At 38.7% G+C, this 26,215-nt stretch overlaps 1 protein-coding gene across 5 annotated transcripts in view; it reads left to right on the forward strand.

Annotated features, from left to right (window-relative positions):
* myo3b (myosin IIIB) overlaps positions 1–26,215 on the forward strand; it is a 185,807-nt gene that overhangs the window by 136,806 nt on the left and 22,786 nt on the right. For all 5 annotated transcript variants that reach the window (XM_054786516.1, XM_054786514.1, XM_054786515.1 and 2 more), the window contains 2 exons: positions 2,377–2,410; positions 3,284–3,383. In XM_054786516.1, coding sequence (XP_054642491.1) covers positions 2,377–2,410; positions 3,284–3,383 — 134 coding nt within the window. The remainder of the gene's footprint in view (positions 1–2,376; positions 2,411–3,283; positions 3,384–26,215) is intronic.

Consider the following 26,215-nt stretch of genomic DNA (forward strand, 5'->3'; position numbering starts at 1 on the left):
CAGCGACTCCTGGGAAGCTTCACCGCTGTTCCATGTTTTCTTTAGAAATGGCTTTATAACCTTTTCCAGACTGATAGATCTCAATTAATCTCAGTTAAGTTTTGTTTTACCGGGGGGGAGAGGGGGAGAGACAATCACTTTTTCAGACAGGGCCATGTAGGTTTGGATTTTTTTATACAATCATAAAAAGCTTCATTTAAAAAGTGCATTCTGTGTCCAGTTGTGTTGTCATTGACTAATATTTACATTTGTTTGATGATCTAAAACATTTAAGTGTGACAAACAAAAAAAAAAGAAATCAGGAAGGGGGCAAACTCTTTTTCACACCACTGTATATGTATTTCACAGTGCTTTTTCAATATAAAACTGTAATTATTCTCCATAAAATTGTTTTGTGTTCATATTTTTGGGTGTTTGAAACTGATGAATTGGATTTGCATGATGTCCTATGGGAAAAATGTATTGTATTTTTGACAAATTTGTTGGAAGGACTGAACAAGAAACACAGGTACCTCAAAAGTGTCCCATTCCCACCGTTGTTCCCACAACCCACACTGAAATCTTGTGTGGCTTTGGGCCAATTCCAAGCAAATTGTGGATTTACACATCTGAAAGTGTTATGCTGCTTGCATCCTTCAACCAAGCGCAGCCTCATCTGGGATTTTTCTCTCCGTGTTTACAATCATATTCCTTGGTGAGAAAGACTTCAAACCTCCTTAACAATTCTGTTTAATCAGCGCTGGAATCTCTCCGTATAGATTGACTTTGGCATCATCTTGCAGGAGTTTAGTTCTCTTCACCTCGCAAGCGCTTCTCCTGCCTTTGGATGGGCTCAACATTAGTGGACCTGCACAATGTGTCAAAAAAATAATGCTCAGGTAGAGGTATTGATGGAACTTGGGTGGTGTTTCTAATACTCTGACCCTTAGCTCTCATATAATGTGCGCAGTTGTACGCAAATGAAAACTACATTTCATACCGCACTCTCTTGTAAAGTAAAATAATTTGAAAAATATTATATATAATTAATCAACTAAATATATCATTAAAATTAATAAAATGAAATTATTTTTTAAATAAAGTAAAATAAAATACAATGTCCCCTCGCTCTGTCTTTTAAAATAAAATAAAAACAATAAAAAATAATATTATATATAATTAATTAAATAAACATTTAATTAAAAATGAAATTATATATTTTTTAAATAAAAATTGATTAAGTCAAATAAAAAATACATGAATTAAATGTCATACCGCTCTCTCTAAAAATAAAATAATTAAACAATACTTAAAATTTAGTAGATGTTATTAATGAATTTAATATATATTTAAATATAATAAAATTATTTTTAAAAATCAAATCAAATAAATGTCATACCTCTCTCTCTCTTAAAATAAAATACAAAAAAATGTTTTACAAAATATTGTTATAGATAATTAATTAATTCAATATATAATTAAAATAAATAATACAATATTATTTTAATAAAATACAATTGTTAATATAAACTAAATAAAAATAAATAAATAATGCTATTTCTTACCTCTCTGATACAGTTTTCATAGCGTACTTGTGTTTTCATTCATACCACTCTCTCTCAGAAAAAAATAATAAAATTATATTTAAAAATAATATTACATTCATTAAATAACTCATTAAATCAATAAATAACTAAAACAAAAATAAAAATGCTTTTAAATGAAAAATAATTAAGTCTAATATATAAATATAAAAATAAAATACTATTTCAAGCCTCTCTTAAAAAAATTTCATAATTAAACAATATTGTCAACATATTATATGTGATTACTGACTTAAACATATAATTAAATGTAATAAAATGGAACAAAAACTTTAAACCACGTAAAATAAATAGAAAACAATTCCATGTCTGTCTCTCTTAAAAAATATCGAACAAATATTCTTATAGATAATTTATTCATGAATTAAAATAATTAATATGAATAAAATTCATTTTAAAATGCTATTTTATACCAAATTTGTAATTGAAATAAAAAATGAAATCATATTTTTTGGTCAAATTAAATAAAAACTAAATGTAAAAAAATACAATTTCATACCTCTTTGATACGGCTTTTGTATTGTACCCCTTAAAACTGTGCAGGTGTACCTAATAAAGTGTCCATTTGGTTGATCCGACTGCCTCCCAAAAGCATAGCCTGCAATTCCATCACTTTTCTTTGGCTGGTGACTGTATGAGTGACTGTGTACTAATGACTGTGCTGTAGATGCTCTCGCTGTGCATCACCATAATAAACCTGAGTGAGCTATTTTAAAGCAGCTAATCCTAACCCACATGCAAAAAAATGCAAATTTCTGCTCCTGTCACTTACAACTGCTCCTTACTTTCACAGGTCTAAGAGCCCGACGAGTGCGAATAAGGCGAATGTGAGTAAGGAAATATCTGTCCAATGAGTATATTTGATTGACTGCAGCCCCCCTACTTTTAGCCGTGTATCTCAAATAGCGCTCCTCTTTAAGGCGGCAGATTATTCCTTTGGAAATGTTTTGAGTCCTTGAGACAAAAAGAGTTCTGGCGCTTCATCCCGGCCGCCTCGGCGGAGAAGACAGGGTGGTACGGGAGGGAGCGAGAGAATCAAAAAGCTGGAAATGCACGGCTGAGAATAAATGCTCACTCTTCCCCCCGAGGTGATTTGTCTTTGCGCTCCTCTTTCTACAGATGTTAGAGCCCTTTTTTAGTAAAGACCTGGGGTTCTTTGGTAGCACTTTGATATCCTGCTCGGATTCAATATGTGAAATAGAAGAGCCACTCCGTGACTTGGAGCACATCACGCTCTTTGAAGTCTGATCCAATTTTTGCTGCTCACCATTTGATGTTGAAAGGATGAAATGAGGGAAATGTACAGTTTTTGCCAGTAACTCTGCAGAGCATATGTAAGATTAAAAAAGCAAAATCCTTTGGAGGATGTACTTAGAAATGTTAAGCAGATTAATACTTTCCTATACCTCTTTTATTCCAAGATCAAATTAAATATGAGAAGAAGTCTGGCCTGTTTCTCCCCCCCTTCCACAATTAAGTCAGTGTTTGCTAGGAGGTAGCGCCATGCAACTGCATTAGCATTTGATTAACATTGCAAAGCACATTAATAGGTTGCACTTATACAGTATGTGTGCCAAATTGTAAATAAACCAACGCCGCATTCGCACGAGTAGATGTTCCTGAGTTTGCGAGGGCTTGTTTCTGCTTGCGGCCCTGATTGACGCGGCTCCATCGGGTGTGTTTATGCCTCTTCTTTCAAGGTCGGGCCCGAGAGCAGAGACAGACACGTGAAAGACACCAAGAGAGACAAAGACGGTGTGACGAAGCCTCGCAGGGAGACAGCCAGGCAGTGTAAACAAGGTAAGCCTGCGCACCATGCCGCCGGCTGAGGGTAATTACGCAGAAATCCCGCTTTAGTGGATAAAGTGCCATTTTTAATGCGAGGGGGAGGCCCTTTTGCACTTTCTCATCTCGTACCAATCCTCTGCTGCCATTCATTGTTGACAGCAAAACGTATTCCTGCAGTAACGCAGGTCAACCCGTCATAAATGTCTCCCAGCGCGAGGTGGGAGTGGCACGGAGACTTCAAAAGGTTAAATCTCCCCTCGTAAGGATCTCATCAGTGACTTGAATAAACCTGCATAGCAGCGATGACATCACAATACACAAACCCTGTTGTTGAACATATGTTCGATATGCCTTTCGCCCCAGGCCATGAATGATACTAATGCCGATGCCCACCACTAGGGGCACAGCGGTCCCAGCCCATCATTAGCGCTATTAGAGGTAAGCGACGGAGGTGGAATAGCATTTAGCCGCACGGCCGGGAGATTACGGGGATTAGACATGATAATGTAACACAGACGGGGCTCTCAGAGCGGGCCCCGGGATTAGTGTCAGCACGCCACAGCAGGTCTGGGTTAGATAGCGGCTAATTCGCTAATGCTGCATACAGGTGACCCCCCAGCTCCCAGCCATCGCTGCTACTCAAGTGTCTGATTTGGAGAGTCGGAGTGATTACAGAGGAGACGTTTCAATGAATGCCAGCGCTTTGCTCAAACACGTGTATCCCTGCCACGCTTGACAGAACACCAAGCATTGACAGCCCAGCAGAATGATTTCCTGTTTTTTTGCACCAAAGGAGTTGTGTTTTTATCACAGCTGGTTTGTTTGCAGGGTGAGTGTCATTCTAGTCCTTCCATCTTACAACATCAGAGCTCACTTACTGAGAATTCTTGGCTTTTTAAGGGACGCTCCGATCAAGGTTTTATGCCGCCGATTCTGATACTGATCATCCATGAGTGAGCTCGGCCCATACCAATTACATGGATTCACCGTCGATTTTTCAATTTATTTATGATGAGTGCTATTGGCCAGGGCCGCCGTTAGACAATTCCAAGGGCCTCTGAGAAATTGGTCATTTTTAAAAAATAAACTATTAGGTGTATAGTTTTTTTGGGGGGGGTTGCCTTTATTTTTCCGTCCATTCATCAATTTTCTATGCCAGGTATGCTGGAGCCTATCCCAGCTGACTTTGGGCGACAGGGAGGGTACACCCTGGACTGGTTGCCAGCCAATTGCAGGACTTTATTTTTGTGAAACGTTTTTGTAGTATTTGACACAAACCTGAATTTTATGCATTTTTGCATTTCTTGGAGTAATACAAATACATGGTAAATTAATTGTTATAGTCAATACAAATGAGTATCTTTATTCAATAGAAATTAGGGCTGTCCGACGTTGATCAACTATTTGTGTTTTATTTATGACTGGCAACATTTCAATTGTACACTACTTTATTTACCAAGCACATCTCCACTTAAACAGTGTGGCCATCGTCATTATGCTATTTTGTGCTAATTTGTCATGATATAAAGGCATAAAGTCTGAATTCAACATTAATAATAGCTAGCTAGCTAGCTGCCACAAGTGACAAAGCGTGCAAACAAAGATGCAAGAAAAGTCAACAGGTGTGATAAGAGAGTGATCCAACAAGCTGGCATGGATTGCCTTAGCCTGTGTCAAACTGAAGCCTTTGAGTTTTTACAACAGGAGTTTTGATTCTCGCTGCAATACTGGTGTTGGCAACCCTACGTCATACAGCACACGTGTAGGGTTTGCTGCTGCACGGCGACTGTTTTTTGTGATTAGCTTTGAAAGGCATTTATCAGCATATGCCGATTGCAGGTTTTTTTATGGAAATCGGCCGATATTGATCGGTGGCCGTTTTTAACAATGATATGTGTCCATAAAGCATGTTTGTGACCAACAAAGGCGAGAAACAGAATAAGATTTTCATTGCATGGTATAACTGCTGTTTTACCATGCACATGACAATAAAACTCTCTTGAATCTCTTGAATCTTGAAACATCGATGCTCTCCTTGGCTTGTTTGCTCCAAATGAAAGACAACGGGCAAAACCTTTCGCATTGGCCGTTGTACCGCCTTTGACCCATCCGGAGTTGGATTGATTCTGCCTTGTTCATTGTAAAGAAGAAAAAGCTACAGACGTGGGAGATCTGAGTTAGATCATTTCTCCGGCGAATATGCTGACCTAGCATGATGCTGCTGACACGTTTTGAGTTTGTTTGTCCCAGGAAGAGATGAGTCGGACACACTTTTATTTTTTACTTTTTATTTTCAATCTTTAGTGAAGCAACTGTCTCGAAGATTTCACAAAGCTCAGCGCTGGGTCTTCACTCCATCCACTGTAAGAGTGGATGGACGTAACTGCTCTATATCCTATTCTCGGGTCCCTCCCTAGCAGGGGTGTGGCGATGTGTGTGCTTCTAACTGGTTCCAGCTTGTGTCAGTCTAGGGTGTGTGTGTGTGTGTGTGTGTGTGTGTCTTCTCAGTGGAGTAAGCTCCAGGAAGCAGATAAGGTTGTCAAGCAACCTGTCTGTACTTCTACAGTGCTTCTATTGTTTAATACTAGCCATCTCTAACACTGCCTTAAAGTAAAGTGTGAGTGATTTTGAGGAAGACACTTGTACAGTGGAACCTCGGTTAGCATGGTTTCCGGTTAGCATACAATGTGGTGTGCGGCTTGTTGCGTGAGCCCAGCCATGTTCTTAGTATATTTTTATCACAAAACGTCCTTTTTAGTGTCCTATTAGCTTGCTGATACAGTCGCCTGTCTATGATGTCATCAGCAGCTGACTTTGTAGTTCTTTGCTAACTAACAGAGTTACGACACAAGTCTCTGCTTTTCTTATTGATCATGACTGCAAAATAAGTCACAGTGGACGCAAAGAAAGAGGCAAGTGGCAGATAAAGAAGGTGAGAAACACTACTGAATAAAAAAAAGAACTCACACCAAAACACCAGCAAAAATTGAAAAGAAGAAGAATAACGTCTAAATATTAAGAAAACAAAATGTAATCTAACAAGAAAAAGTTGTCATTTTACGAGAACAACATTGTGATATTATGAGGAAAAATAATGTCATGTTAGCAACATAGTTGTGATTTAGTTGTTGAAATATTAAAGAAAAAGACGTCATTTTTGGCAAATTAGTTTGTGGAAGAAGTTCAAATGTTACAAGAATCAAGTCAAAATATTATGGGAATAAAGTCATAATTCCGAGAAGAAAAATTACAAGAAGAAAGTTGGAAAAAACAACAGCAGAAATGGAAAAAAGCAGCTGAAATTTTACAAGGATACAGTCTAAATGTTAAGAGGAAAATTATGAGGAAAAATAATGTCATTTTACCAGCATAGAGTTTAAATATTAAAGAAAAAATACATAAAAGTCATAAAATTATGAGAAACAAACTAAACAAAATAAAGTTCTCATTTTTAAAAAATTTTGATTGAGATTCATGATTGAAGAGTTTTATTGTCATATGCGGTCATTAGAACATTTATACAAATATGGAAATAAAGTCCAAATATTATGGTTACAAAGTCATAATATTACAAAAAGAAAATTTGCAAAGATTGTTTGGATTTGGAAACATTTTTAAAAAGTAGCAAAAATGAGGAAAAGGAGCAAAGTTGATACTAATAATAGACTTTTTCACCTACTGTATATGACAAAGCTGAGATGCATTTTTTAATATATATATATATAACTTGTTAGCATACCTACATGTGTAGAAAAACCTTTGGACACCCCTTCCTGAAATGTTCATTTATGTTTTCATCCATCATTTCTATGTATTGATATGTATTTCGAAGGGTTTCCTTGAAAGTATAAAAAAGTGTTTTGTGTTAACATTTTTGGGTGTTCAAAACAAGTGTTATTTGTTATGGGTCAAACAGCTTTGATTAGAGTACAGATTAACAACGCTAACGGAGGCTCCAGTGTATCTGTATTCAGTCTTTAATGTCTACGTGGTGCAGAGAACAAGCAGACGTTCAGGTGTCGGCCATCACTTCTTCCCTGCCTGCTTTCTGTTCTGAGGTTTGACTCCTTTCAGGAACACTATTTGAATATGAGGCCAGGGTGGCTACGGCACCAAGGGCACACTTTGATCCGTGCACATCTGAGGCTCTCTTTCTTTTTCTTCTTCTTCTTGTGCTACGTCTTTTTTTTTTTTTTTTCATCCCGAGCGAGCGCCTTGCCAGATGTCTGGAGACCGGGCTCCTTCCTGCGTCTCATCCTGCTGTCGCCTCTGGTGATCGCATCAGTTCTCCCGGGCCGGAGCTCGACCAGAGTGTGTCAGGATTAGTTGTGAGAATCGAATTAATGCACCCCTCCAGACACTCTATACACCATACTTCTATTATGGCACAACACCAGGGCATGACCTACAAACTCTTAATGTGTTTGACAGACGTTGGGTCATTTCATTGTTTTTAGTTTTATGTCTATACTTGTCTAGCAAGAGACAGTATTTAGACCAGGGTGTCCAAAGTGTGGCCCACGGGCCATTTGAGACCTGCGACTGTTTTTTTTATTGGGCCGCAGCACATTGAAAAATATAATATGATGAAAAATATCTTGTATGGAAACCCAACAGCAGCAAAAATGGAAAAACCAACAGTAATTTTAAGAGAATAAAGTCAAAATATTAAGAGAAAAATGTTGTAATCTGACAAGGAAAAAGTCATAATTTTACGAGAATAACGTTGGAATATTATGTGGAAAAATAACGTCATTTAAATAGCATAAAGTTTAAATATAAAAAAAATAAAATAAAAATTTAAGTTGTAATGTGATAAATCAAATAAAGTTGTAATTTTTTGAAAATTAGGTTGGGGAAACGTTATAATATTATGGGAATAAAGCCACAATGTTACAAGGAGAAAATATACAAGAAGAAAATTGTAATTGTTGTGAAAAAAAAACAATAGCAGAAATGGGAAAAAAAATAGCTGTAATTTTCCGAGAATAAAGTCAAAATGAGAGAAAAGAGAAAAAAAGTCATATTCTAACGAGAAAAAAAGGCACAACTCCCACAACTCCTAATGTTATTAGGAAAAATAATATCATTTTAGCATCATTTTAGCTGCACAGGGTTGAAATATTTTTTTAAAAATGTATTTTTTAAAAGTACGAATATTATGAGAAACAAACAAAACAAAATTATTACAGATTTGGAAAATTGGGTTGGGGAAAAATATTATGGCAAAGAAGTCAAAATATTATAGGAATAATGTCATAATATAATAAAAACAAAATTTACGAAGATTATTTCGGAGGAAAGTGGAAATATTTGGCAAACAGCACCAAAAATGGGAAAAAAGAGTGAAGTTGATATTAATAATAGGCTTGTTGACCTATATGACAAACCTGCGATGCAGTTTTTTTCTAGAAATATATCTAACTTCTTAGCATATCTACATGTGTTGCTTTACTAAATATCAATATAACTTCTTAGCATATCTACATGTGTTGCTTTACTAAATATCAATAGAACTTCTTAGCATATCTACATGTGTTGCTTTACTAAGTATCAATATAACTTCTTAGCATATCTACATGTGTTGCTTTACTAAATATCAATAGAACTTCTTAGCATATCTACATGTGTTGCTTTACTAAATATCAATATAACTTCTTAGCATATCTACATGTGTTGCTTTACTAAATATCAATATAACTTCTTAGCATATCTACATGTGTTGCTTTACTAAATATCAATAGAACTTCTTAGCATATCTACTTGTGTTGCTTTACTAAATATCAATAGAACTTCTTAGCATATCTACATGTGTTGCTTTACTAAATATCAATAGAACTTCTTAGCATATCTACATGTGTTGCTTTACTAAATATCAATAGAACTTCTTAGCATATCTACATGTGTTGCTTTACTAAATATCAATAGAACTTCTTAGCATATCTACATGTGTTGCTTTACTAAATATCAATAGAACTTCTTAGCATATCTACTTGTGTTGTTTTACTAAATATCTAAGTGGTAAAGTTGCATCCTTTCATTTTTCACGATGTGGCCCTCGCTGTAAAAAAGTTTGGACACCCCTGCTTTCAGCGTTGTGGCTCCCTTCTAATGCTGCAGTCAAATAGCGTCAATGTCGCCATTTATGCTGTGAAAAGAACATTAAAGCACTTTAAACCGGAGACGCTCTGCCGCAGCAACCTTTGATTCCCCGTGTTTTGCCAGTGGGGGAAAGCGGAGCGTACACGGCATATTCGTGTAAGCCTGACGCTCTAAGACGTTGTCACCTCTCGTCACCTGTCTCCCCGGCATGAATATTAATAAATACAACATGTTTGGAAATGAGGCGCGTTGAAGAAAGGAAGGACTTTGCTCCAGCGAACGATACGATCAGAGCGTTCGTCAGCGTGGTAAACAGGATGGCGGCGAGGATCAGTCAGAGCTGACTTTATGCTTTATGAAAGCTGAGCTACTTATGTTTAAAGGCTGTTTGAAGATTAGGGTTGTGGTAAACATACATGTCAAGCGAGGGAGAGAGAGACGGTGCTCAAGTTGAGCAACAACACAGAGAGCAATTACCTCCGCACTCTGGAAGACACTTAACCTGCTCCTTTGAAGAGATGACACCGACCAAGAAAGAGAATGAACCTTACTGTCGACTTGTTGCTCATACAAAGCTTACGTTTCTTACACTTCTCATGGACTCTTTGCTTTGTTATTACTAGGGATGCGATCAATATCGGTTGATTTCTGTAAAAAAAAACGTATCATCTCCCAAGCGGCAGTGTACCAAATAAAAGGAAAGCCACCGCCATGGAACCGAAAATGACACACTCACCATTATTGGCCACAATTTGGTCCCAACCGCTCGACTGTCGCCACCATCGTTAAGGATAAAGATAATTGAATCCTAGTTGGTGCTCTTATTCTGTATTTTCTGTTTGCTGTTTGGCACTGTGGCCAACACCTTTGCTTTGGTTTGAGGGCGCTAAGAGCACACCTGTGTTTGATTGGAAGTTAACATGCTATTTAGTTGAGCTTCCAGTTTGTTGCACTTGCTGTCATTCAATGTTCGTGCGTAGACTTTATTCCTAGCTCCCGGAATCATATGTTCCTTGGTTGGACGTGTTTCCCTTTTTTTCACCTTCCATGGTGAGTTATGCTAGCCCTAGCAGTGCAGCATCCTTTGAAAAAGTTGTTCTCCAGTTAAAATAAAGACTTTCTTGATGACACCGTCTAGCATGTAACGCTACATGAATTATTAACAATACACTAAAGTTACTTTGTTCGAAAATAAAGTCAACTATTCCAATTAGCAATTCCATAAACATGTCCCGAGCTTTGTCAGGGCTTTCTTGAGTGCTCGTGTTAGGAATGAGGCCCACTGAGGTCAAAGCCTCACTGCTTTGCCTCACTTTCCTCTCCCGTGGTTTCCCTCCATGAGCTTGTAAACATATTCCCACATGTCCTCCCCCTGTCCCCCTCCCACTACCAGGTGCCTCCATCACCGCAGCTTCTCTATATCAGCATGCATCTGCCAGACAAACGATCCAACCCTTTCCATGTTCTCCAGACAAATACTCCCCCTCCCTGCTCGCCGTCTCTCAGCCTCTTGATCTATCCATCCGTCTGTCGCCACATATCGTCGTGTCTCTGCCGGATGCCTTCAGTTTTAGGCAAATTATAGGCTCAGCGTTCGTGGTGGTAGAGATTTGAAAGGGATAGGAAGGACTCAACTTGCAGGGAAGGAGTTGCCTCCGTCTGACGCTACCTACGTAATCTTCTTAGTGTCAGTGGGAGTAGTTAACAGGATGTACTTCCAAACTAGTCATCATCCATCATGATTTCCGCTCGGTAATCTGCACAGATGTGGAAGAAGGGTGGAGAATAATACCTCCAAGTTCTCACTAAATGTGCACCACCGAAATGAGTCGTTTGATTTGGCTGAGCAAAGTCTTAACCAAGCCAACCTGATTTGGGAGTTGACACAGTACAGATGGGCATATTTAAATCTTTGTGCGGATTGGTTTCTTTTTATTTTTATCTTTTTTTGGGACCCATACCCAACTGCAGTGGAACAGTTAGGGGTGTCACAAGATTTCTTGTCCAGAAAGAAAGTGTCTCATGGGCAGTAAGCCTGGGACAATCATGAGTTCATTAATCAATTCCACAGTAAATGAGAATTAACTCAATAATTTTGCTGGCCTCAACATACTATTGTTCTTTAGAACAACGGCATGAACAGTGTGAGCCCTTTTGTCAGTCATAAAGTGTCTTTGTCTCAGTGGGTGGAAGAGTGCAGACGAGGATAACATATTAGAAATTAAGTTAGTAGATTGCAATATATTCATATATTTTAATACATGTTCATTGTACTTTTCTTAAAAGTTAAGATAACATCTCGTCTTGCCTCATTCGAGACCCCGTCTCACCCCGTGACACCCCTAGGAACAGTACTGAAAGGGCGGTACTCGACACACTGTTGGCCATTGAGTGGTCGACAGAGAAGCATCACTTATGCAACGATGGCAATGAGATGACAAGAAGGCAAAATGAGGATTCAAAAGTGTTTCTTATTTTTTTAGTGAGTGTTGGTGTGGTGTTTGATGGGGTAGAGGTCAGGGCTCCCAGGCTCTTCCACACCCAACTCACCCAGGAAGGCATGCTTACAGGATAGATCTTTGGTTGTTGTCATGTTGCAACAGAACAGGATAGGGGTGTCGTAAGACACTCACTTCACTTCACTAGACGACGCACAAGATTGGGTCTACGAGGACAAGATTTTAACATTCATTTTAAGAAAAGTATAATTAAAAATATGACAGTATATCAAGATTCAAGAGTTTATTGTCATATGCACAGTAAAACTGGTAGTTCTGCTAAGCAATGAAATTCTTGTTCTGTTCATTCTCCCAAAAAAAGAAAGAAAAAACAAGAAAATGAATAAGAACATAAATATTAATACCAATAAGTTAAGCAACAAGAACAGAAGAGACATGAATACCAATGTGTGTTGTGTGCGGCGTGTGTGAGTGCTTCGTTGAGAAGTCTGATGGCCTGTGGTAATTTAATTTCGACTACGTTACGCTCTTCTGCACTCTGTGAGTATGCTAGCGGCCCCGCTTCCACCCGTCGAGAGAAAGAGGCTGTATGACTGACAGAAGGGCTCACGCCGTTCATGCCGTTGTTCTATGGAACAAACGCGCCAATGTGATGAAACCAATGCACAGAGCCAAACCTCTTCCTGCCTGTTTGGAGGCACGAGACGAGGAAAACAGACACGCATGCACACGGCAATATATTGAAGCCAGAAAAATGATCCAGTTCATTTTCATTCATTGTGTGATTAATTATTTATTATCATTTCAGGCTTAGTGCCCATGAGATTGTTTTTTTTTTTTCTGAACGAGAAATCTTGTCACGTTTTAATCTTGCGAGATCTCGTGACAATCTTAGTAAAGGGCCCTCCTCCAGCTGTTCCCATAAAAACGGAAGTGATTGCTGGCTTGATGCCACAATATTGATACTGTGACACCGAGGCTCCTGATACTGATATCAATTCTCGCATTATAATACTGATGAACATACATTCCTGGCCAAAATGTTTGCAAGAATGTACATTTTGCATTGTTTGAGCTTAAGGTTTTAAGTAGAGCTTCAAAATGCAAAAAGAAGAAATGGGAGTGAGACAAAAAATGCTTAAAGTAAGAAATTTATTGCAAAGAAGCATTAAAGTGAAATACGCTGTTCATCAGCTGATCAAAAGTTTAAGAGCACAGCCTTTAAAAGACAACATTTTGGCAAAAATGTGTATTGAATGCGATTTAGAGTCAGGTATTCACACTGTCATGATGTCTTGATGGCAAAAAGCGTTCTCTCTTTGAACGCGGTGGGATTGTTGAGCTGCTTAAGCAAGGCTTCTCGCAGCGCACCATCGCTGCGAAGTTTGACGCAGTAAGACATTCCTCTGAAACTTTGTCAAACATCCTGAGGGTTATGGAACAAAAAGGTCAAGTGGTAAATCCGAAAAAATGTCACTGGCCCTGAGCCGGAGGATCTCATTGGCTGTCTGTCAAGACACGGGACCGTCCTCGGCCCAAATGAAGTTTGGCACTGGTGCAGATTGCAGTCCAGTAACCATCAGACGCCAGAAGGCTTTTAAGAACAAAAAAACCTCTTCAAAGGCCTCGTCTCCTTCAAGGCCACAAAATTGGCTGTTTGGAATTTGCAGGAGAGCATCAAACATGGGACATTGAAAAGGTGGAAGAAAGTTTGATTCTCTGATGAGAAAAAATGACTTCCAACGTTACTGGCATGACAAGGAGATCCCACCTGAGATGTTTTCCACACGGCACAGTGGAGGGGGCGCCATCATAATCCTTCAATGGAACAATGGCACTTCATGTTGTGCAGGGGCGTCAAACCGCAGCTGGCTATGTGGAGATGTTACAGGGGGAATCCCTCATGACTGAAGGCCCTCGTCTGTGCAGTAGTGACTGGCTTTTTCAACAGGACAACTCTGCACTTCACAATGCCCACCTGAGAAAGGACTTCTTCCAGAGGAATAAACTCACTCTTTTGCACCACCCTGTGTGTTACCTTGATCTAAATCCAATGGAGAACATTTGGGGATGGATGGCAAGGGAAGTTTACAAAATGGACAAGAAAATACGGCGTATCGGCCATCACTACTAGACGCATAGGATAGTCCAAATGTCAGTGGTGTTGCCCGACCATTGCTTGACTATTGGAAGATAGGATGTTGTTCATATATCTTGTCAGTGAATATAAAAATGTCTTTCATGAGTGCCTTTATTCTATTTGCAACCTTCTCTCCTGTTATCCAATGATCCCCTCCCTCCTGCTTCCTTTGTACTCTAAAGCTAAAAAGGACATATATTATGTCAAGCAACTAATGAGTGACTTCCGTGAGGAATTTTCCTCCTCGCAGACGTTCCTTTAGGACTTTCTTATGTTCCATATATGTGCTGTCAGTGGAGATGATTGATTTCAGTGTGAAAAGGCTGCATGTGAGTAACAACATCCTCCTCCTGCGTTAGTGAAAACAGATGCAGGAACCCCGCCTCCACTCTGCAACTCTGCCCGCCCCCAGCATTATCTGCACCAGGACTTGATCAGTTTGTCTTATAATGCAAAGCACATGAGTCACCATTTATTGTCCCAAATGATAAAAGGGGTCATAAATCTCACTGAAGCGTTCTGGAAAATCTCTCCAACTTTACATCTTGTTTTTGTTGTTGTGTGCAACTGATGAATGTCTGTTCTTTGTTTATATACATACATTGTATATGTGTGTGTGTGTGTGTGTGTGTGTGTGTGTGTGTGTGTGTGTGAGGTGGTTGTAAGCGACAGTCTGGGTTACACAACTAATGATTTTTCCTTATACCAGGGGTTTTCGAAACGTTTTACCAGTGAGGGCCACAGTGAAAAACGAAAGGATGCCACTTTGATATTTTGTACAAATGCTTTGAAGTTATACTGTATACTGTATATTTCAAGAAAAAAGCTGCAACTTAGCTTTGCATATGGGTGAAAAAGCATATAATAATTAGGGGTGCACGATAATTATCAAGGCGATATGAGGGAATTATGACATCATGTGGTAGTAGTAATGTCATGATATTTGATTAGATTCAAGATTCAAGATTCAAGAGTTTTATTGTCATATGCATAGTAAAACAGGCAGTTATACCATGCAATGAAATTCTTATTCTGTTCATTCTCCCAAAAAAAGAAAGAAAACACAAGAAAGAATAAGAACATAAGAAACATAAATACCAATAAATTAAGCAACAACAACAGAAGAGACATTAATACAAATAAATAAATAAATAAATAAAGTGCTATGAGTGTGTGCGTGTGTTGCGTGCGGCGTGTGTGAGTGCTTTGTTGAGAAGCCTGATGGCCTGTGGGTAAAAACTGTTTGCCAGCCTTGTGGTCCTGGACTTCAAACTCCTGTAGCGTCTGCCTGACGGTAGGAGTGTGAATAATGAGTGTTGTGGATGTGTGCTGTCCTTGATGAGGTTGTGTGTTCTTCGTAGGACTCTAGTTTTATAAATGTCTTGCAGTGAGGGGAGGGCTGCCCCAACAATGTTCTGTGAGGTCTTGATCACCCGCTGGAGTGCCTTCCTATCACGTGTTGTACAGTTACCGTACCAAACAGTGATGGAGGCGGTAAGGACACTTTCGATAGTGCATCTGTAGAAGCAACTCAGGATTGTGGTGGACATGCCAAATTTCCTCAGTCTTCTCAGGAAGTACAGTCTCCTTTGGGACTTCTTCATAATTTGTTGGGTGTTGTGAGACCAGGTGAGGTCCTCGCTGATGTGTGTGCCAAGGAACTTGAAGGTTTTCACCCTCTCCACCTCAGTCTCATCGATAAACAGGGGTCTATGCGGCTCCTTTTCCCTTGTTCTTGGGTCGATGATCATCTCTTTGGTATTCTCTGTATTGAGAAGGAGATTGTTATCACGACACCAAGCTATGAGGTCCGCCACCTCTCTTCTGTATGATGTTTCAACACCACCAGTGATCAGGTCGATGACTGTAGTGTCATCCGCAAATTTAATGATGCTGGTGTTGTTCTGGGAGGCCACGCAATTATACTGTAGGTGAAGAGCGTGTAGAGGAGCGGACTCAGCACACACCCCTGTGGGGTCCCAGTGCTCACAGTTCTTGAGCTGGATGTGCGATTGTGGACTCTGACTGACTGGGGCCTGCCTGTGAGAAAGTTAAACACCCAGTTACAGAGGGAGGGAGACAGGCCAAGTGTGAGGAGCTTATTTATGAGTGTGTGGGGGCTGACTGTATTAAAAGCAGAGCTATAGTCTATAAATAGCATTCTGACATATGTGTCCTGGCCCTGTAGGTGAGAAAGGGCTGTGTGGATTAGGACAAATCGACAGATACATTTGGTCAAGTCAGATTTTTTTCCAGTCCTTCTTACCTCCAGGTGTGCACAAACTACAGTTAAATCTAAATTTTTAAAAGTAGATAAAAATAGGTTTTTATTATCAGTATCGGTTTGAAAAAAATATATTGTGCATCGCTGTTGTTAATATCAATTTCACACTTTGCTTTTTTCCCCCCAATTTTGCTATTGTTTTTTTTCTCTTCTAATTATTTTTTCTTGAAAATGTTCTTCTTGTAAATATTACTTTATTCACGTAATATTTTGTCTTCTTCCCAACCCGATTTTCCCAAAATTACAACTCAATTTGTTTTTTTCTTGTAATATTACGATAAAAAAACTTTAAAAATATTTTAAGTCTATCATACTAAAATGATATTATTTTTCCTCATAATATTACGGGTTTATTCTTGTAAAATTATGGCATTTTTTCTGGTTAAAACCACCGGCCGCACTCTGGAAACCCATGCCTTATAGTGTCCAAACTTCACTTTTGGTACTCACCATCCATCTTCTATGCCACTTATCCTCACTAAGGTATGCTGGAGCCTATCCCAGCTGACTTCGGGCGAGAGGCGGGGTACGCCCTGGACTGGTCGCAAGCCAATGGCAGGACACATATAGACAAACAACCATTCACACTCACTTTCATACCTATGGACAATTTAGAGTCGTCAATTAAGCTAACATGCATGTTTTTGGATGTGGGAGGAAACCGGAGTACTCTGAGAAAACTCACGCATGCACGGGGAGAACATGCAAACTCCAATGGAGATTTGAAACCAGATCTTCATATCTTCTGACTGTGTGGCCAACATGCTAACCACTAGGCCACCGTGCGGCCCTGGTACGGTCCAGTTTTTCAGCAAGTCTTTAACTTGTGTGTTTGTCCTTGTTGGAGATGAAACTCTCCACAACCTCCTAAAGGTCAAAGGACCACTTTGGAAAATGAATTAAGCCACATCACCTCCCCCTTGTGTGCTCTTTAATCTCTCGTCATGAGAAGGAAAAAAGACTCTCACACCAAATTAGATTTACAAAATGTATTGAAGAATGAGTCAGACATAATAATTGACATATAAGTCAGACATGATATCTTTTCGCAGTTTTACAGAGCTCTGGACCCGTTTCATTCACCCGTTCCCATCTTCTGGCCAAATTGTCCCATTTGTCATTTGTATACTTGTCTTGCTCAGACCATTGACGCCAGTCTCTCCAAAGCTAACTTTCTCCTGGAATCCTTAACGAAGCTTGTGACGCCAGCAGATGATAGCCGGCTTCTTCGCTGGCCCCATAACACTTACTGTAGTTGTTGACATAAACAAAACATTCTTTTCCTCAGCCTCTCAAGGCTTAGGTCAGTTTTGTCTGTTCCCTTATCTGGTTGTTGATGCCAACAACAAGAAGTTGTTTGTACCCCTTGTGTGAGCACCACACACTTAAACAGATGTTCATCTACTCAGCTAATTATTTAATAAAGGATTATTTCTACAAAGTACTTGTAATCATTCACTAAGTTATTAGATTGATTGATTAAACAGTTATCTCTATACTGTACTTGTATTTTAAGGCACTCAACAATAATTCAATCAATAGCCATCAATGCAAACAGTTATTTTAAAATGTACTTATAATAATCATTTACCCACTCAGTAAATTATTTATTTTCCTACATCCTGTACTGCGTTGTTTTGCGATATCAGGTGCCCAAACAAAGCACCGTACGGTTTGCTGACTCACTGTCTGTGCATTTTTTTATTGAGTGTGACTGCTAAATAAACCGCCATGGGGCAAAGAAACAATTTGATAAAAAAGGTGGGAGACACTAATGAATTCATGTTCAGTGATGTACGGGAAGTCAGCATCAACAATAAGTTCCATCCATCCGTCGTTTATAATGACTTTGCCTTGTTTTATGCATGTAAAAGTATAATTGCTCTCTATAACCAGGGGTTCTCAAACGATCTCAACCTGGGTCCCACATTTTCAAATGGTCATTAAGTCACGACCCACTTTTATTTAAGTCATTTTTATTTTGTATTTTTTTACACTTTTATTTGCATTTCTATATTTATTCTTTATTATTTTTAACTGTTATGTAAGTCATTTTGTCTATCGATTTTTATCATTTTTCAACTTATTTAAGTCATTTTAATTTTATATTTATTTATTCCTTATTTATTTAATTCATCTTATTTATAATTTTATTTAAGTCAAACCAAGCAAGAGTATTTGTTTTTTTTAAATGACAATTTTTTTCAGTTATTTTTATTTTTTTTATTTTTATTATTTTTTCCAATTTTATTTAAGTCATTTTTATTTTTATACTTATTCCTTCATTTATTTATATATTTATTTTATTGATCTTTTTTATACTTTGATTTAAGTCAAACCAACCAAAAGTGTTTGTTTTTGACATTTATTTAAGTCTTTTTTATTTATTTTAGAGTCATTTTTAGATTGATTTTTTTCAGTTTTTTGTGGAAATCAATTTTGTATATGTATGTATTCGTCCAATTATTTATTTGTTTCATTGACCTTTTTCATACTTTGATTTAAGTCAAACCAAGCAACAGCATTTGTTTATTGAAACGACCTCATCTGTTGAAATAACAATACACATAATTACAAACTGCATTGTAGAAAAATGTATGAAAGCATTTTATCATGGAAACGAGGACACGTGATAAGTGCATGCATACAAATAATGCATCAATGAAAATGAAATGTCAAAATGACAACAAAATCAGATATTTTACGTATAAGTGGAATGGACATATAGCAAGGAGAAAGATGACTAAAATATTGCTCAGTTTTACTTCAAAATAAATCAGAGATCAGTTTATATGACTTATTTTAATGTGATGTCACAACCCACCCAGAATGGATCCGCGACACACTTTTAGGTCCCGACCCCCCATTTGAGAACCACTGCTGTATAAAATGTATTTTTGTTCATATTTTTGGGGTGTCTGGGATGGATTCGTTGGATTTACCTTAATTCCTATTGGAAAAATTGCCTGTTTTTATACGCTTCGTTTTTTTTTTGGGGGGGGGGGTTGGACAAATTAATGAGAAAAAACAAGGTTTCAGTGTAATATGCTCGCCCCCAAGCCTCCTAGCCCACCCCCGCATATGAACAAACAAAGCCAAAGTGTGGTCAGGTGATCACAGCATACGGTTTAAGGAGGAAATCAATACATCTTTAATTTATTCCACTAAAAATCCCTTTTAGCAGCTCTTTCATGTTGTTTCTGAGGAGCGTTGGGATTTCTGACAGATCTCCAAGTGGCATTTAGAGATGAAATGTGAGTCAACTGCTTCTCTTTGAAAAAGAAAAGAACACCTATCTCAAAAAGCGCCGCAAACCGTTTTTATCTCCCGGCAAACATTTGCAAAATGTAACTCTCACGCCAAGATGAGCAAACTGCGCTCAGCTTTCTTTTGATAGCGAGAAATCAATATTGCATGAACCGTGCTGCCTCCTTATTCCCAGTCCACCGTTATTCCTTCCCACCCCAGCCATCATTTAGCAAACCCCCGGTGTGAGCCGCGGTCTGACCTCTTGCTGCAGCGCCGCCCGCGTGCGTCCAAGCAGGGAGGCCACGCCGGAAGCCATCTTGGCAGCGACGCTGCCTGCCATCTATCTGCACGAGCAGCATTCCTCTGGGGCTCGCCTGGATCAAATGGCAGCCATTTCCCAGAGAGAGGCGCGGAGATGGGAATCCTGACCCGTCCTCTGATCTGCTGCGCTCCCATCGCTGCAGGTCAGACGGGATAAACGGTGATGTGGAGGAGCCAGCCAGCAGATTATAGCGAGCACTTGGAGGAAAATATCTAACTGCGATTTAAATGCCTTTTACTTGTGCTCTTCATCCTGTTAAATGATGACCACAACAGTCAATTTACACCACAATCACCCGGTAAACACTGTAAGTGCGGGCGGCAGTGGGTATAACCGGATCATCAATTAAATCAGTGGTGTCCAAAGTCCCGCAGCTGTTTTTTTTATTGACACGTGGCACATTCTGAAAATATTATTTAACAACAACAAAAAAAAAACAACAGCAAAAATGGAAACTTAAGCAGTAATTTTACAAAAATGTTGAAAATATTACCAGAAAAGAAGTTGTAATTTAATGAGAAAAAGTCTGAATTTTACGAGAATAACGTTGTAATATTATAAGGAAAAATAACGACATTTTAGAGAATAAAGACAAAATTTGGGGGGAATAAATTAAAACAGTAGAAATGGGAAACAGCAGCTGTATTTTTTTGAGAATAAAGTCAAATTATTAAGAGAAAAAAAGGGTATTGTAACAGGGAAAGCAGTTTTTTACAGCAATAAGCTTGTATATTATGACAAAAAATGATGTCATTTTAGTAGCATACAGTTGAAACATTAAAGAAAAAAGTTGTTACAATATGATAAACAAACAAAACAACAAATATATTAGGTTAACGTTATGAGGATAAAAACAAATATTTTAGGAATAAAGTCATAATTATGGGAAGAAAATCTACAAGAAGAAAGTTGAAATAGTTGTAACGTTTAAATAAAACAACAGCAGAATTAGAAAAAAACAGCTGTAATTTTAGGAGCAAAAAGTAAAAATATTAAAAGAAAACATATTTTGGAGAGGAAAAAAAGTTGAAATTTTTTTTAGAATAAACTTGTAACATTATGAGGAAAAATAATGTCATTTGAGTAGCATAGAGTTCAAATATTTTTTAGAAATTTATTTTTTTTTAAGTTGTAATGTTATAAGAAACAAACAAAATAAAAATAAAATTCTGGAAAAGTGAAGTCATAATATTACAAGAAGAAAATAGGTGAATATTATTTAAGAACAAAATTGAAATATTGGAGAAAAAACAGCAAAAATGGCGTAAAAAAACAATGGGTGAAGTTGATATTAATAATAAGCTTTTTCAGCTGTATGGCAAAGCTGAGATGCAGTTTTTCTTGAAATTTATATAACTTCTTAGCATATCTACATGTGTTGCTTTACTAAATATCAATAGAACTTCTTAGCATATCTACATGTGTTGCTTTACTAAATATCAATAGAACTTCTTAGCATATCTACATGTGTTGCTTTACTAAATATCAATATAACTTCTTAGCATATCTACATGTGTTGCTTTACTAAATATCAATAGAACTTCTTAGCATATCTACATGTGTTGCTTTACTAAATATCAATAGAACTTCTTAGCATATCTACATGTGTTGCTTTACTAAATATCAATAGAACTTCTTAGCATATCTACATGTGTTGCTTTACTAAATATCACAGTGGCAAAGTTGCATCCTTTCATTTTTCACTATGTTGCCCTAACTGGGAAAATGTTTGGACACCCCAGGATTAAATGATAGAGACATGTCAATTGATGATATTGTCCATGAATGATATCTGGTAGCAATGGAGCGTACCACTTGGCTGCAACCAACAGGGCGCTGTTGGTTTAGTCCAGGGATATTCAACTAAAATTCTAATTGGTCCAAGCTAAGGTTGGATCTGGTCCACCACAATCAGGATTGGGGTGCATCGTTCAAACTGTGCTCTCAGATTGCTTATTTTCTCTGACCTGATTTCAGACTTGAATGGGACTGTTGGGTTGCAGTGGAGGTGATATAGTGTATATGGTGGATATGCCATGCCAGTAGTTTGTAGAGAAACATAGTAAAGTAGTCAATGTACATTTAGCTGGAGAAATAACGTGAGAATAAATACCAGTAGCGGAGCCGCCTGACTGTGAGGTTGATGTGCGCTAACCACACACTGTTATGCTACCCTGTTTGTCAGCTCTGTGAAATAAGGCCATCATTTTATACAACAAAATGTAGTTGTGTTGTATTAATAATAATAATGATAACAATGTACAGTATTATCCCACAGAATATGCAAGTTGAAGGGGAGGATGGCTTTCACAAGGACTCCAACATTATCTTCTTCTTTTGTAACATTTTAAAGATGAACACGGTCTGTAACGTTTGCGTGCTGCGTTCAAGGACACGCGTGTTCATTATTTGTGATTGAGCACTTTGATGCAATTTCAGGGGAATAAATCATTTGCTTATCAAACCCATTTTAGAATCATTAAGCAACATAACGTCCTATTTTTAAACACCCTCTGTGGGAGGGATGTTAAAAGTCCAAACAAATATGGGCTTTTTTTGGAGTTTTTTTAGCTTCACTAAGTAGGTTCTGTGCACAATTCAGGGATTTTTCTGCAAAAATGACCGTGCTGAGCTGATCAAATGTAGTGAAAAGTGAAAAGGTGGAGCACAGGCTGATGACGACGCTTTAAAATTTGGGGGCATATCAATGGCGGCCATGTTTTTCAACCAATGTCACTCAGCTTTTACACAATTGTGCTTGTCCGTCCCCTAAAAGTGTGTGGCAAATTTTGGGGTGATTCACCTAAAGGTTGTAGTGTAGGGGTGTCCAAATGTTTCTCCAGCGAGGGCCACACAGTGAAAAATGAAAGTATGCAGCTTTGCCACTTAGATATTTTGTACAGCAGCACACGTAGATATGCTAAGAAGTTATACATATTTCATCTCAGCTTTGTCATATAGGTGAAAAGGTCTATTATTTGTAACAACTTCACTCTTTGCTCTTTTTTTTACCATGTTTGCTATTGTTTTTTTCTTAACATTTTTTAAATATTTCAACTTTTTTGTCAATAATCATAAATTTTCTTTTCAGAATATTTGGCTTTATTCACAAAATATTATATATATATGTAATATTTTATTTATAATATAATACAAGTATTTATTTTATTTATATTATATTATATATTATATATTATTATATACTGTGTATATATATATATATTATTATTATTATATTATATATTATAAAAATGATGTAACTTTTTTCTCCAACCTAATTTTCCAAAAATTACAAATGTATTTTTGTTTTGTTTGTTTTTCACAATATTACGAATTGCAACTTTTTTTATACTTATTTCTTTATTCTTTCTTTTTTCAAAAATCATTTTCACACATTTTGTTCTTTGTAAATTTCTGACTTCATCCCCATAATATTTATTTTTTTATTTATTCTTTATTCTTTACTCCTATAATATTATAACTTTCCTCAACCAAATTTTCCAAAAATGACACTTATTTTTTCTTTGTATGACTTTTACAAATAACAGCTTTTGCTTTAATATCCATCCATCCATTGCATGCTACCCAAAGCTCATGACCATAGGTGAGGGTGAGAACACAGATCGACTGGTAAATTGAGAGCTTTCCCTTCCTGCTCAGCTCTGCCTTCACCACGACGGTCCGGTACAGCGACCGCATTACTGCAGACACTGCGCCAATCCACCTGTCGACCTCACGCTCCAACCTTCCCTCACACGTGAACAAGACCCCGAGATACTTGAACTCCTCCACCTGGGGCAGGACCTCATTCCCAACCCGGAGGGAGCAATCCACCCTTTTCCGAGTGAGAACCATGGCCTCGGATTTGGAGGTGCTGAGTCTCATCCCAGAAGCTTCACACTCAGCTGCAAACTGCCCGAGTAAACAGTGAAGGTCACAGCCCGATGAGGCCATCAGGACCACATCGTCTGCAAATAGCATAGGCGAGATCCTAAGGCCCCCAAACTGGACTCCCTCAAAGCCTTGTTGTGCCTAGAAATTCTGTAAGTGAAAATTATGAACAGAATCGGTGACAAAGGGCAGCCTTGCCGGAGGGCAACATTCACTTACTGCTGGCAATGGAACCAGGCTCCTGCTCCGGTTGTACAAGGACTGAATGGCACGTAGTAGCGCGCCACCAATCCCGTACTCCCGGAGCACCCCCCACAGGACACCGCGAGAGACACGGTCGAATGCCTTTTCCAAGTCCACAAAGCACATGTAGACCGGTTGGGCAAACTCCCATGTACCCCCCTGTATCCTCACAAGGATGTAGAGCTGGTCCAGTGTTCCGCGACCGGGACGAAAACCACATTGCACCTCCTGTAGCCGAGGTTCGACTCACGGTCGTACCCTTCTCTCCAGCACCCTGGAATAGACTTTCCTAGGGAGGCTGAGGAGTGTGATCCCCTTATAGTTGGAACACACCCTCCAGTCACCCTTCTTGAAAAGGGGGACCACCACCCCGGTCTGCCAAACCAGAGGTACTGTGATCACTATGCAATGTTGAAGAGAAGTGTCAGCCAAGACAGTCCCTCAACATCCAGAGCCTTGAGGAATTCAGGATGAAACTCGTCTACCCCTGGAGCTTTGCCACTGGGGAGCGTTTTGACTACCCCAGATTCCTCTGCCACGGTGATGGAACTGTCCGCTTCCGCGTCCCTGACTCTGCGATGGAAGGTATGTCAGTGGGATTGAGAAGGGTCTCAAAGTATTCCTTCTACCCTCCAAGCTACTGTATATCCTCAGTCGAGGTCAGCAGACCCCCGTCCCCACTGTAAACAATGTGGGCCGTGCACTGCTTCCCCTTTCTGAGGCGTCAAACGGTTTGCCTGAACCTCTTCAAGGCCGACCGAAAGTCGTGCTCCATGGCCTCACTGAACTCCTCCCACACTCAAGTTTTTGCCTCCACCACCACCGAAGCCGCGAGCGCCTGACCTGCCGGTACCTGTCAGCTGCTATCAGCAAGCTATATCAACTCTATGCTACTAAAATGACCGAGTTTCCGAGTTTATTCTCACAAGCTTGCAACTTTTTTGTCTGAATATTTTGACTTTATTCTTACTGCTGTTCCATTTCTGTTGTTGTTTTTTTCTTTGGCCCCATGTCGAGTTATTTAGCAGTCACAGTAAAAAATTCATGGACGGCGAGCCTGCAACGCGAGGCTGGAAGGATCCTTTTGTGGAAGGATACAGTACAGGACAAACAGACTAGTTTGTTATGAGTAAAACTCTACAAAAACTGAGGCAAAATATTGGCGAAATTTTTTGCTGAAAACAGAATCTACGGAAATTGAGTGTATTCCTAATGAAGGTGATTTTCTCATAATGGCATCATTTCTAGTGGATGTATGTCCACTCTGCACAACTGAAAAACATCCTATGAAGTGTTTTTCATATGAATGTTATTGTGTAACTGTCTGACCGTGTGCTATGTATTTCCAGTATGTATGTATACTGTATGTCATTCACGTATGAAACGAGAGACGGGTTGCACCTTGGAAGCTAGCAAAGAAAGGATTTGCAGCTAAAGTTAGCTGACAGGAACATTTTTGGCCGTTTGCAATGTGTGGTTTTGGTAAACCTGCACTGTTTTGAAAAAGGATAAAAAGTCAAGAGGAAGGATGGATGGAAGGATGGGGGCGTGGAGGTTGGTTGGCAGGGAAGCGGGGTCCGGGGTGCTCTTTGATGTGCGGGACTGAGATGTGATGAGGTGGGTTCCGGGAGAGAGTACAAAGTAGCGTAAAGATGGAAAGAGCAAATTCAGCTTTAGTCAAGGTAGAGAGAGGCCAAGCGGTGATGAAGAAAAGTCAGCAGAGAAGATGAAACGTTATCTGGTATTAAATATGAATGCATTATTGTTAAAGTGTCTGGCTTTTACAGCTTTTGTGGGCTGTAAACGCAAGGTGTGCTCTCTGCCGCCATGCCCAAATAATGCTGTCACGTGTACACTGTCTGATTTTTACTTTTGGTGGCGCCATTAGGATGATGGTGAACAAAATCTTCAGCTTATTTGGCCATTTTGCATTCGTATTACAGGAAAAACATGAAAAAATACAAGTTCTTTGGAAGACATGCATGCTAGCATACATGTGCGTAATACAAAGTTTTATAATCATTAGACGTCAGTGATTTATGGCCAATTAGTTGCTCGATGTCTCACCCGTTCCCCTGCAAGAATATTTCACACAATGGCGGCCATGTTTTTCAACCAAAATCACTGAACTTTTACACAATTGTGCTTGTCCGT

Source organism: Dunckerocampus dactyliophorus, chromosome 9, assembly GCF_027744805.1.
Source record: "Dunckerocampus dactyliophorus isolate RoL2022-P2 chromosome 9, RoL_Ddac_1.1, whole genome shotgun sequence".
In the NCBI taxonomy this organism is placed as follows: Eukaryota; Metazoa; Chordata; class Actinopteri; order Syngnathiformes; family Syngnathidae; genus Dunckerocampus; species Dunckerocampus dactyliophorus.